Below are 12,780 nucleotides of genomic sequence, written 5' to 3' on the forward strand. Positions count from 1 at the left end.
TTCATAGTGGTGATCTAATTCTAATTATGGCAGGAAGTGTTTGACAGATGAGCTGTGGAGTGTGCACTGCAGTGTTGCCTTACTCATTTGCCTGGTCCTGAAAGGAACAAACAGCCTGAGCATCAGTAGGTTGGCTGTGTAACAGAAAAAGTGATATTTTATTATATGAGTGGTGCTTTTAACAGCTTTACTGCTGGTTGGTTCTTTACTGTCTTTGGGTATCAAAGCAGGAGCTCAATTTTATGCTTTTGCATCTTACTCAAACACAGTTTATTTGCACCGAACTTCAGTCTGAAGACATAATGTGCATTTCAGAATTTACAAAATGTTCATTGTGGCTGGGTGTGTTTCAGTGCCATGCACCTCTTCTTCTGCTGATATATTCATCTTACTGAAATTTTGTAGGGAGTGAGAGGCCGGGGGCTACTGCAGACCTATTCCTGAGGTGCTCATTCTTTTCAAAAAACGAGCTGCTAACGCAAGGTTGCCTTTGTGGAAGGCAAGAATAGGGCCCCTTTTCACTTTATAATCTGCATGTTCTGCTTGTCTTTCACTTACAGGAGTGTCTACAAAAGGAAATTTAAGAACAAGGTGTTCGCCAAAATATCAAACAGGTCAAACCGAACTGAAGGTGCCTGTAGCTGTTGCTTCTGTTTCCATGGATCCTGATAGAGGTACAGGAGGTCTGACAGGGCAGCAGGTCAGTAAAAGCAAATTTTTTTTGCTCTTAAGAGTGCACAGTGTAGAAAAAACAGCTGAAAATTATCAGATTGAAAATGTTTAAACAGTTTTAGAGTATTATTTTTACAGTCTGTTATGCTTTTTGCCTACTTTACGTGGTGGCTTTCTAGCAGAAATTATCACCTGAAGAGAACAAAGGGTGAATGTGCTAATTTGTGTAAGTGGGGCTATGTAAAACAGATTATTTATATTTCTGTTTGTGTACTTGTACAGAGGCAGTGCATGTAGCCCTGGGTTGTGCCTAACCTATTGTTCACTAGCTAAACATGCAAGAAGTTTTGTTCATTTTATTAATTTTCATTGCTCTAGTAATCTCATTTAGAAATTGCATGAGTAAAAACTAATTTTAGGGACCTTTTTGCTGTGCCTGCTCATGTTAGAAAGGTAAAACCACTTTTTGTTTTTGATAGTAAAAGTTCAAAATGCATTTGAGCAGTAGAAGTAGCTTTGTCAGTTGATGTCAACTGCTTTGAATTTTGTGGTCTCCTCCTGTGAGGCTAGGTGATGTGTTTCTACAGTTCCTTGCATTAGAAATTCCAAAGCAGCGGGGTTTCCTTTGGAAGGTTATTCTGTATTGTGACAGATGCTGTGATGTTTAGAAATCTGTGGAGAGATGCCATTTTTCTAACGTGGTTTGTGTAGTACAACGACTGTGTAAGTCATTTGAGGAGTGTTGAGTCTCTTGCCTACCAGTCATCTTGGGCCAGCTTGTAAATCACTGGGGTTAGCTTCTTCCTGCTTGCAGGCAGGATCTAAAACCTTTGACTGATTCTGCATCATCTGTTTTATTATCATGCAGTTAGATCTTGTTCTTCATCTAAGATGTCCTTCTCTGCCTTTTGTGTGCTGAGTAACTGCTGTGTGTCAGACATGTAGGTTCAAAACTCTGATGTGAAGACAGATCACACAATTCTTGTTGCTTTGACAGTGTCATTGCCCTTCGAATCCTTCAGCATGACACATGACTAGTTATTAAACTAGTATTAATTTTTAGGGCTTTTCCTGGACATGTATATTTCCCTTTCTCTGTTTATCGGTACTTGCTTTTAGAGGCTGGTATGTACCTCTGCTTTGCAAATGATGCTGTTAAGTGGCATGCAGATAAATTCCACAAATAGCCCCCATTATGCAGAGTCTTTATGTAGAAGCATCTCTTCATAAGTGTATACAAGCCTGCTGCCTCACAGATGCCTTCATATGCCACATTAAAATCTGTTTTGTTGAATGGTGCATTGATTGCGTTACTTGTTGTCTCGAGAGTTTTTACTCCTTTTTTGTGAAAGCCATTGTATAAATGGGTTTTGGTCTACTCTTTTTTAAAAATACAATGCCTGATACGTGAAATCTTAATTGGTGACTTGTGCTTTTGTATTATTGACAACAAGATGTGTTCAAAACTATGTTTCATTTTTGTCTTTTTAAACCTTCTGTTTTTTGCTTGCCTTGCCAAATTCTTATAGAAACTTTGTACTCTGAAGATAAGCTCTGAATACTTGAAACCAACAGAACACATGTTTTTACTCGTTATTGAAGAGGAACTTCTTTTGCGTGGAATTTTCATCAACAACACAACTCACTTTCTGCGAAGCGTTGTGTGCATGTTTAGGGAGAGCTGATGGCTTTACTATGACTTAGAGTCATAGAGGGGCTGGGGTTGAATGGGTCCCTAAAGATCATCCAGTCAAATCCTCCTGCCATGGGCAGGGACATCTTCCACAAGTCCATGATGCTCAGAGTCTCATCCAGCCTGGCCTGGACATAATTCTGAGTAAAATGCTCTAGGTTGGAGTAGGTGAGCTACTGTGGTCCTTTCTGGAGTAGGTGAGCTACTGTGATCCTTTCTGTGATTCTGCATGATTTTGTCATGCAGTTATCACCTTCCAGGGTGTGGAGAATATCTTTCCCGTACTGAGTTCCAAAACTGTCTTCTATCCTGAGCTGTGTAGAAAGGACAGAAATCTGGGAAAAGGAAAGAGTCTTGGCCTCTACCTCCTTTGTTGTCTTCTTTAGATGGTCGAGCTGTTGCTGTGCATTATTCCACAGCTTCATTTTGATGTGTTTCGTGGTACAAGTCTTCCTCTGATAATTTCCTGTGTGCCATCTTTGCATACTTGTGGGTGATAGGAAAAACTGATATTCCTCTTCATCCCACAGAAGTTTGTCTGACAGTATATACATCGGTTTGGGTAGTAGTTTTTGAGACCTTCTGTTAAAATCCCCTTCACTAATATGATCAAGCATCATTCTCTTTTTTGAGGACTGTAACTTTTCATTTTTCTTAAAGAAGTTTCATCATCTGTCTGCTAAAAAAAAAGGCACACATTTTTAGCATGCGAAGTGAAATTCCTTCAGCCATACGTTTAGTTGAATTCAGTCAAGTTAGACATTCTCTCTTCGTTTGTAAGTGACATATGTTTGGGAAGAAAACTATGAAATCAAATGCCCTGTGAAAAGTGTTGAAATTTGCCTTGTGAAATTGCTTTCCCCCTCGCCCCTGAGAAGAATACTCTGAAGTTAAAATGAAGGATCACACAGGTATAACATGAGTCTGTGTGAAAACATCACCTCTCTTTGTAGTGGACATTATTCTTTTAACTGTTTTTAAGATGCTGTTTAATTAGCTAAGAGGGAAAGGGGTCACTTCCTCTCTGGTGTAGATCAGCGGCTTTTACTGATAATAAGAGAAGCCCAGTGTTGGCTTTGTATTTTTTTGTGCATTGTTGTGTTGACTTGGCCAAACTGCAGAGCATCTGGTGGCATTCTTTTATCTGATCTAAAGCACTGCATGCACTTGGAGGGGGGGGTTGTTAAAGTATAAACTGAAACTCCTTCAGATTGAGTGGACATACTGAGATTTACCAAAATCCTGGACAGAACAGCATGGCTGTTATTGCTGCATTTATTGCTGTTATTGCTTCGGGTTCCTATTTCGTGCTTACCAGTAGCGCTGCAGAACTGAATACCCCATCACAGGAATTTTGGGTGAATAAAACCAGTTTGGAGCCGTTTCCTGCGCGGAAACAGCCGAAGTCGGGAATGCTGGGCAGCACAGTGCCCTCTGGTGGGCACATCTGGGAAGTGCAGCGGCTCGCTCTCCGCCTTCCCGGGAACGCGTGGAAGATCTGAAGTGCTCAGCCCTGCTACAGCCTTCTTTTGACAAGTTTTATTTACGAAAGTAGCATATATTTAGTAGTATAGTATGTATCTACGAAAAAAAATCATAAAAAAAATATTCGTAAATATAGTATATATTTGCAAAATAAGCAAATAAACCATTAAAATGCAACAGTAGCTGCATGTAGAAGGTGTGTGTGCTTTTCTCTGTATTAGAAAAATGAAATAAGGGACGTACTCTCTGCTAACAATATTTTGCTGTTTTGTACGCTTTGGTCATAAATACTAAGGCAGCATGTTTTTTTTCTTACTCCCTGTGTTATGATCCTAATATGATAAAGTTTGAAGTTGGAATTGGATATTGCTGCACTAGATTTCCAAGAGAACCTACTCCTCTTTAGCTAGTATGAGTCAAGGAATAGTGCATGTCTTAAAACTTTACCCATCATGTTTTAATATTGAAGCTAGCAGCTTGCATTTGAATTACAAATACCTTAAAATAATTCTTCACAATTTGATAATTTGTTTCATTGAAATGTACTTACAATTTAAAAAATATGAATTTTATTCCAGTTGGAATTGATCTACTTTCAGCTTCTAATTATTAGGTCTTGAAATGCATTTAATAGCTTATGAAGTATTTGTTTTCTTTTAAACAGTACATTCTAAAATGTAACTTTAAATTTTCAGGGCACTAATGAAGGAGGAATGAAGAGTGCTTCTTTAAAGGATTTGTGTCCTGAAGACAAGAGACGCATTGCGAACTTAATTAAAGAACTTGCCAGGTAAGAAGAAGCATCACCTGAAAATGCATTAAGTTTAAAGAGAGTCGTTTCTCTAATTAACATCAAGCAATGTAGAACTGCTTTAAAAACCTGGATATTTGCACAAGGTAATTTTTCTTGCTGGAAAAAGTATGAAGCAGCCTGGTTGGTTTTTCCTTGCTTTCTAAGCCCCTAAATATATATTTAAAATGGAGGCCAAAATTTCATGACCAGCAGTACTTCTGTAATAACTCAGTGACAGGGCTAGGACTTTGGTTTTTGTGTATATCAAGTGCTACAAATAAACACATTCTGCTTTTAGAAATGACAGACTTTGTTGGTCATGAAATGAAATTTTGTAGTGCTTATTATTTGGCAGAGATAAGCTTTTGTATAGAAGGCCATGTTAAACGTGCATTGCTGATCTTGTGGCTGAAACATATTAGTAGTGATTTGCCTGTGTAATTTTTACTTACCTAGCCAAACTTCTTCTTGCTTCCCTTAATTTCTTGAGATTCTATGTATTCCTTGAAAGGAGAGGTAGAAATAGTGCAAGTTTCTCAGCTTTAGCAGAAGTCTTTTTCTAAGTTGCATTCCAGCACTAGTTATATTCTCAAAGGTAAAAGGAGGTAAAAAAGAGGTTGAATTAAAGTGAAGAGATTTTTGTCCTACTCTTTATCCATAACACCTCAGAATCTCTGGAAATCTGTTTCTTACAGAGTGCCTCTAAAAATGAGGAGGAGCACATGGGCCTTTGGCAGGCTTTGCCATATCTATGGGGAAGCTCTTGTGGGATGATCCCAGGTCCTTTGGGCTAGAAGTTATTGTTAATAATTACTGTTAATAATTAAATGCTTTTTGACATAGATGCCTTATGTCTGTGCAATAATTGGCAAGCATTACTGTTCTTTTTTCATTTTATATAAGAAAATATGGAAAATTAGAGAAATTAAGTGACTTGCTCAAGGTCATGCAGTAACTCTGGTGCAGCCAGGAATATTTTCTCTCTGGTTATCCTTATCCAGTGGACCATTTTACCTGCTAATAATTTCTACTAATACAGGATTTCTTGCCATACAGTATTTTAGTAATTTCTGGAGTTCTTCATGCTTGCAACTCTATTTTATCATGCCTTGTGTTAGAAAATGTATAGTTAAGACTGTCATAAAGAGTAGATTGGTGGGATGCCTGGTTACAAATTGTCAGATGTTGGAGCTATTCGGACACTGTTGCCACTGTTGATATATAGAGGTATATTCTAATATTAAAAAAGCCTTTTATTACATTGTTCCTCATAATACACTGCTCCCTAGTGAATAGTAGTACAGTAATTCATTCGAGCATGGGATTCTTCTTAAATCTCAGATGCTGTGATTTTTCCCTGAGGACAGTTTGATATTTCTGCCTGACATTTCTTTGAAGAAAAATAGAAGGTGCAGCAACATTAATTTTGAAAAGTAAAATTAGTGGAACACTATTATTTTATACTTAGTTCTCTTTTATTTTTAAACCTAATCATATTTTTATTGGATGTAATTAAAAGTCCTTTGCAGAGTAATAGGGAAGTTGAACTTTAATTCCGCTCACCTCGTCACTTTTTTAAAACTCTCCATAATTTTCATCCTTAGTTGTGCAATGATAGAGAGTTTTTACAAGCAGTAGAACATTCTTTGCTGCTTTGGAGAAGAAAAAGGAGCAGCAGAATGTTGAAAGTTTTACAGGAACACTGTCCTGCAGTAAATACTTGGAATAATAAAGGTCTCACTTGGGCTGTACCTTGCTTGGGCTGTACCTCACTGTTCCTTATTTTGCTGTAATTTATGAATGGTAGTTGAGGCTAATTCATGCACGTTTGTTGCAGGATGGTAAACAGATACAGATTGGTCAGTAAGGAGCTGCATGAAAGCTCTTTTTTAAAGTGGTAAAATTCTGTTTGTGTGGAAACCAGTTGCAAAATATGATTGACTCCTGGGGCTTTATTTTCAGCCAGGTCTTGCTTGAGCAGTTCAGGGTAGTGGTCTTTCCCCAGCTTCTGTGACTGCCGAAGGAGAGAGCTCTCCTGTACTTTTCTTCCTATTTTTTTACTTTTTGTCCTCCAACTCTCACTCCCACTGCACTTTTGAACATTGAGGGTGTGTGTGCCAGTGCAGCTGTTAATTTGCTGAAGTGTAAGACTTTGTATTGGTATGAGTAAATTCTGATGCTAGCCACATTAATATCATTTTCTCTGGGAAAAAAAAGAAGAGCTTCTGGTCTGTAAAGATCTCCTGCTGGGGATTCCAGTGGCTGACATCACCTTAGCTGTTCGGAATTTTATGGAATTGGATTTTGAGACAGGGTCTAAAGAAAGGACTCAGTTATATCCTTTCTAATCCTCCTTTCTAGGCTAGATAATCGTAGTTTTTGATCTGTGCTGCTGCCTGTAAATCTAACCATTATCTTGCCCTTCTTTGAATGTATCCTTTTAAGGTGAAATGAGAGTGGCAGACTGGAGCCAGAGTTTAAAATACTTAAATGTAGCAAATTTGAGCTTTTTAATTTATTGTGTCAGCAGATTCTTTTAAAATTGCTTTTGTAGAGGAATTTCTGAGGAGAATGAGTCATGCCCATGAATGCCAAAGTGCTTTGTGAGTAAGTGGAGTATTCTTGAGTGTGATCAGTCATTATTTTCTGAGACAACCAGTGTGGCACCTTCATGTTTTCAGCAAGGTCCTCCTGGTGCGGTGGTGAAAGTGGCACAGTAAGAGCAAATTTTCTCTCCCTATAAGCAAAGTCCTTTCAAGAGAGGCAAAGAAGACACTCTGAGCTTTTATTCCGGCAGGCTGCTCTTGAAGCAGTCATCAGCTTATGTAATGGAATGAGCAGTGGCATGGTGAAGGCACAGAAAGATTCTTGTGCTCGTGCTCGCTGCCAGTGTCAGGACACATTAGCCTCCTCTGAGAAGGAGCAGCACAGGGCCTGCTGGGACGTAGCCAGCTGACTGTTGAACATTAAGGACTTGCTAGACACCACACTGAGACTGATTATGAAGTATTCTAGGGTGAAATACTTTGAGTGACGTGCAGATTTTGAGAGATCTCTCTTTCTTGGCCTTTGGTTAAATGGGGAGGATCGTAACTCCTTAGCAGAGAGAGTGAATGTGTATGTGTATTTGCAAGATTCACTTCACTCCTCACTGGTATATAGCCATAGTTCTGTGTCTTTGGGGCTCCTGGTATGGCAGGTACATCATAAATACTTCTCCCCTCATCACAAATGCCTATACAGGTCACATACGGAGTTTGTCTTTTGACTCTGGCACCATGCCAGTGCCCCCATGAAAAAAAAATACTTCTTCCCTGGTGTCGGCTGTGAGATGTGACTAGGAATAAGCAAAGCAGCCAATTAGGAATAGAGGGAAAATAAGTTTATTGACTAAACTACAAAAGAAAAGGACACACACACACACACGGAAAATTAAAACTTCACAAAAGCATTCCCTCCTCCCCCTACCAGATTCTCCCAATACATCTCCCAAATTCTCAGCTTCCAGTTCATCACCAAAACTTTCAAACAATCAATCAATCCTCAGTTCATCAAGAGGAGAAGTCCTTCTTGGGCCATGGTGACCTCTTCCTTTTCATGTCCAGTGTTCTCACCACATGAACATGGACCAGAGCTGCTTTGAGGGCTGTCCTTTTCAAGGGTGCTTTGTCTCCTTCCCAAAAAGGGCACAGTCTCACCTTCAGGACATCCTTGTCCCCCCATACTTCTCTACCCCCTGGGGCCTGGGGGTCTCCAACGCTGAACCCTCTCGGTCCCGAGCCTTGGCCTCCCCCTGGATGCAGCCTCTGTGTCACAAGGAAGCATAGTTCTGTCCATGGCTGTACCAAAAAGCGTCCGGCATCAAGCCTCTCCTCATCTCCTGCCATCTAGGGTTCTCTCACAACCCTACATCGCACCACACTTGCCCATTTCCTGCTCCAGAAAAGGTCAATGCTCTGCAAGATTTTCATTGTCCAAACAGGGGTTAAAAACTTCTACAAGCGGCCAGGCTCCTTCTCCACTGCAATCCCCTGCTTCCCCCTCCTTCTCCGCAGGCCAATATCAGCTTCAAGCTTCAAGGCCACAGTCCCACCGAGCGCCGGCTTCTCTCTCTCGTATCCCGGGGTGGGGAAGGAGGGGGGTGCTGCCCAAATCCTCTCGGGGCTTCTCTCCTGGGAGGGCTGCCCAATACCTCCTGGTGCCCCCACCACCCTTCCATCTTGAGGGCCTCTTCGCCTCCCCTCTCCGTCCAAAGCCCGGCCTACCTCACCCAGCACATGGCTTCCCCTCCCCCGCCCAGCAGCAGCAGCTGGACGGGGGAGAGATAGGAACTCTCGCCGGAACCCAAAGAGGGAGCTCCCGGGGGACAGCTCTGCCTTTAACCCCTGTGTTCTCAGAGGCGTATCCAATACCTCAGTGGCCAAGCCTGGTGCCAGTTTCAGAATCTGAACACCTATTGGCCTCTGGCCACTCCATTCCCAGAAAACCTGTTTCCTGTAAACCCACGACAAGTGAACAGAACCATTTGACTAAGTGATGTAGAGTGGTTCATGAAAGTTTAAATTTTGTTTTTAGTGGCAAAAATTGGTACCTAACTATTTTGCATTCTTTCTTTCTTTTAATAAGATAAACTTGGAGAAAGCTGGCTTCCTGTTGTCTTTGCAAACAAATCTTCAAAAGCAATTTAGGTAGAAAGGTATCATAATGCCCTTCTGCACCCATTGGAAGGAGAGATTTCCCTTTCCAAATGAGATACAAGTTGGTTTTTGGTATTATATTAGTGTTCTGGCTAAGATCACTGGCATGCCCAGGATGACTTGTAACTAAACACCCTTCAGACAGCCTGTTATCCCTTATTGAGAAAATGCTTCCCTCTTCCCAAGACCCTGGATTCCTAAAGCCTTTGTCGGGTGCTAGCAGTTTGGGATACTAGTCTTTTCTACTGTCTTTGATATGAAGCTGAAATTGACCAACTGAAATTGAAATTTTCTAACAAAAGGTGAAAATAGGTGTCAAAACAGTATGTTAATTTGGTTACAGAACTGGAAACCGTTGAAGAGGTTTCAGTAAAGCTATTATAGTGTATATTTGCTGTTTTTCTTCCAGTCCTTAAGATCTTTGAAGGAAAACTTGCCTGTGGTTTGTATTACAAATCTTGTGTGTTTGGCCTCTAGTGTTGCCTTCTCTCCTGGGTTACACTACTTTATATTTAACCGAATTGTTACCTGGCTTTAAAATCAAAATCTTTTTATCTTTTTTTGTGTGTTACTTTAGGGGCAATTTTGTGCTGCAGTTTTCTTAATTGGTCAGGCAGTGAGACTGCAAATGAGATATCCCTAAGCTTGTCTGGAAATTACTTTGTGTTGATAGGTAAAGCATGCCCAGGATTATTGTATCACCAATCACACTTACTTTCTGTGCTTAAAAAGTCATTTGTAGCTATAAATTCATGCTGCGAAATCTAATTTTGTATTTTGCAGGTTGTGTATCGTAAAATTTATCCATTGTGTAGCAATTTCAATTAGGTTTTGGGCCCATAGCAGGTTTTTTAAAATTATTTTTTTCTAATGTGTACAAACTGCATATGATGCTTGAGTAGAATGTATCAGGTTTGTGAACCCTGATCCTTGGACAAAAATTCTGTTTCTTTTTTTCCTCCTCCTCTCCCCCCAACCCTGTCCTCCATGGTGGTCTTCCCTGTTCCAGATGCCATTCTTTGCCTGGAATTTAAAACCTGTAGTTTTCAGGAATGGTCACCAAACTTTTTAAATCTTTGCTAGCCAGTTGACAGGGTAATACCAGATCAGTGTTTATTAGAAGAGAAGTGTTCCCAAGGAGTGTAGGAGTGATCAGTGAAGTTCACAGTGTCTATATATCTGTTTATTGTTTAGTTTGTCTTCTGTCTTCAGTAGCTGAGCTGCAATGTTCTTACTGCATTTCAGATTTTTCTTGGTAAAGTCTCATTTTTTAAAATTTAAAAAAATAGAAGATGCTGTTTTTAATTTGCTTTTCCAACTCTGCCTTCAGTCAGAAAGAGCTGAGTTCTGTCCCTAGTGTAGTGTTGATGTGAGTGTTATCATGGCTCTTTCTTGTGCATGTCAGTTTTTCATTAAACAAATAAAACTTGAAGTGCTGTTGACTTGTGCAGTGCTTCAGAAATTCCACACGGAGAGCATCAGTCCTGCTTACTCAGTGGAATGAGTCACTGTCATCAGCAAACTCCTTGATCAATTCCTTCTTTAGATTAGATAGAAATACTAGTATCAGCAGTGGACCTGGGAGCTCACAATAATAATTGGAACTGGTGAACTAAGAATTAATTTTAACACTAAGGTGGATGCCCTAGGAGGGCTTTTTGTCAATATATTTGCATTACGAGTTTTTCTAAAGAGGCTACTGTAAAATAACATTATTTATTTAAATGCATTTAGAATTATATAGTCTTTGAACTGTTGAATTTAAAGCAAATCTTGAACAAAGATGGTGCACGTCCTATGGCACAAGGTAGGTGAATGTGAATTGAATGCAAGAAAGTGTTGCAGACACTTAATGGAACGAATAGTTTCACTGATTCATCATCTTTGTTCTCAGCTGCCAGTTGTCTGTTTGATCCTGGAAGCAAGAACAATGGAGCTGGATACCAGCATATTGCTCAGTGGAGCAGTTGAGCTCTTTGTAGTTGTGCCTTCATTCTTTCGCTGCTCTTTTCTGACCCAAGTGGGTGAACAGAGGGTGAAAATACTTTTGAGGAGCATTATATGAGCCTTGTAATGTTTTTGTACAGCATCAGTGAAGTCTGCCATACTTCTGCTAAAAATCATATGTTCTTTACTGCCAGAAGGCAAAGAAATAAGTTTATTAAAAAACCCAGCAACTCACTGAGCTATTTATAGGAAGTGACATAAATCCAGCATAATCTGATGAGATTCTTGTATTCCTTTTCTCTAACTTCCTTTTGCCACCTCCTGTGAGTAACCGTCTTTTGTATCTCGCCTGCCCTTTATGGGCTGTCTCCTGCTTTGTGATACATAAACACATGCTGCCACATTTCTTCTGAGATCACTTACTGTTCTCAGTCATTTACTGCGTAAGATATGTGGCACAATATATTCATGTGTCTGGGAGTGTGACAGCTTGCTGTGATATGTGTTAAATACAAACACAGCACGTGAATGTGATGCACACTGATATAAGCAACAAATCACAGAATCTAGAGATGAGTAAAGCCTGCTACATTTAGTCTGATTTTTCTAGTGCTCTCTTCTTTCATGCCTTTTTTTCTTATACTGTTGTTCAATTTTAGTGTTATTGGGTGCCAGCATAGCCCAGCGTTTGTTGCCCCAAACCCTTTTCTCGTGCAGCATCACTCCTACAAGTTACTGACCAAGCTTCCTTCCTTTCATAGAATCCTGGACATGGTACTTGTTCTCTCTTTCCAGTTGCCTGCCCTGCTCTTGTTTCATTCCTGTCAATGATCCACATGGTCACACATTGTGTTCTTCATTGTGGTTTTCTAATTAACTTTTTTTGGTTTTGCATCTTTCACTGATAATGTGAAGGAAGGTCATTTGTGCTGTAGTAATTTAGGTGGTTGCACTGGACTGAGAGGAAGCAAATGGGCCACGGTTGGATATGAGAGTCTCTATCTGCAGCTTGTAGCAAATGTGCTGTGGCTGTTACTGTAAGGAAGTGTAGTGGATATTCCTCAAAAGTTTATTGCCAGCTTAGCTAAGGAGTGCAGAGGTGTTGGTGTGGGTCCAGAATTTATACAGGTAGTTCCTGTTACCACGTTTCTTTAATGATATGTGCAAAACCTTTTTGACAGCCTCTGAGTGGAGGGGAAGGGGCCAAGGAACAGGTTGAACTCATCACACCTTCCCAGAGTGGGCCCAAGGTTGTAAGTGAGACCTTGTGCATTTGACTAGTGGAATGCTTTTATGCTTAATCCGTGTCTTTTTTTCCCCCCTGTACATTAGAAACTTTACAATTAATAGTTTGATCCAAGCTTTCAAACTGCCCTAATTTTAAGAATTTGATTATCCGGTATCTGTCGTCTGTCTCCCTCTAGGTTTGTAGAGAAAAAGTGTGAGTTTCAGTATTATTATTTTCCACTTCATGCAGTCTGCTTGAGCTGATA

General features: G+C 40.1%; 1 protein-coding gene across 1 annotated transcript in view; it reads left to right on the plus strand.

The window, feature by feature from the left end:
- The window catches only part of KIAA1328 (KIAA1328 ortholog), a 172,689-nt gene that overhangs the window by 5,720 nt on the left and 154,189 nt on the right, over positions 1–12,780 (plus strand). The window contains exons 3-4 of the mRNA XM_030968195.1: positions 561–700; positions 4,546–4,640. Of these exons, the coding sequence (XP_030824055.1) occupies positions 561–700; positions 4,546–4,640 (235 nt within the window). The remainder of the gene's footprint in view (positions 1–560; positions 701–4,545; positions 4,641–12,780) is intronic.

The sequence above is a fragment of the Camarhynchus parvulus genome, chromosome Z, assembly GCF_901933205.1.
Source record: "Camarhynchus parvulus chromosome Z, STF_HiC, whole genome shotgun sequence".
Classification (NCBI taxonomy): Eukaryota; Metazoa; Chordata; class Aves; order Passeriformes; family Thraupidae; genus Camarhynchus; species Camarhynchus parvulus.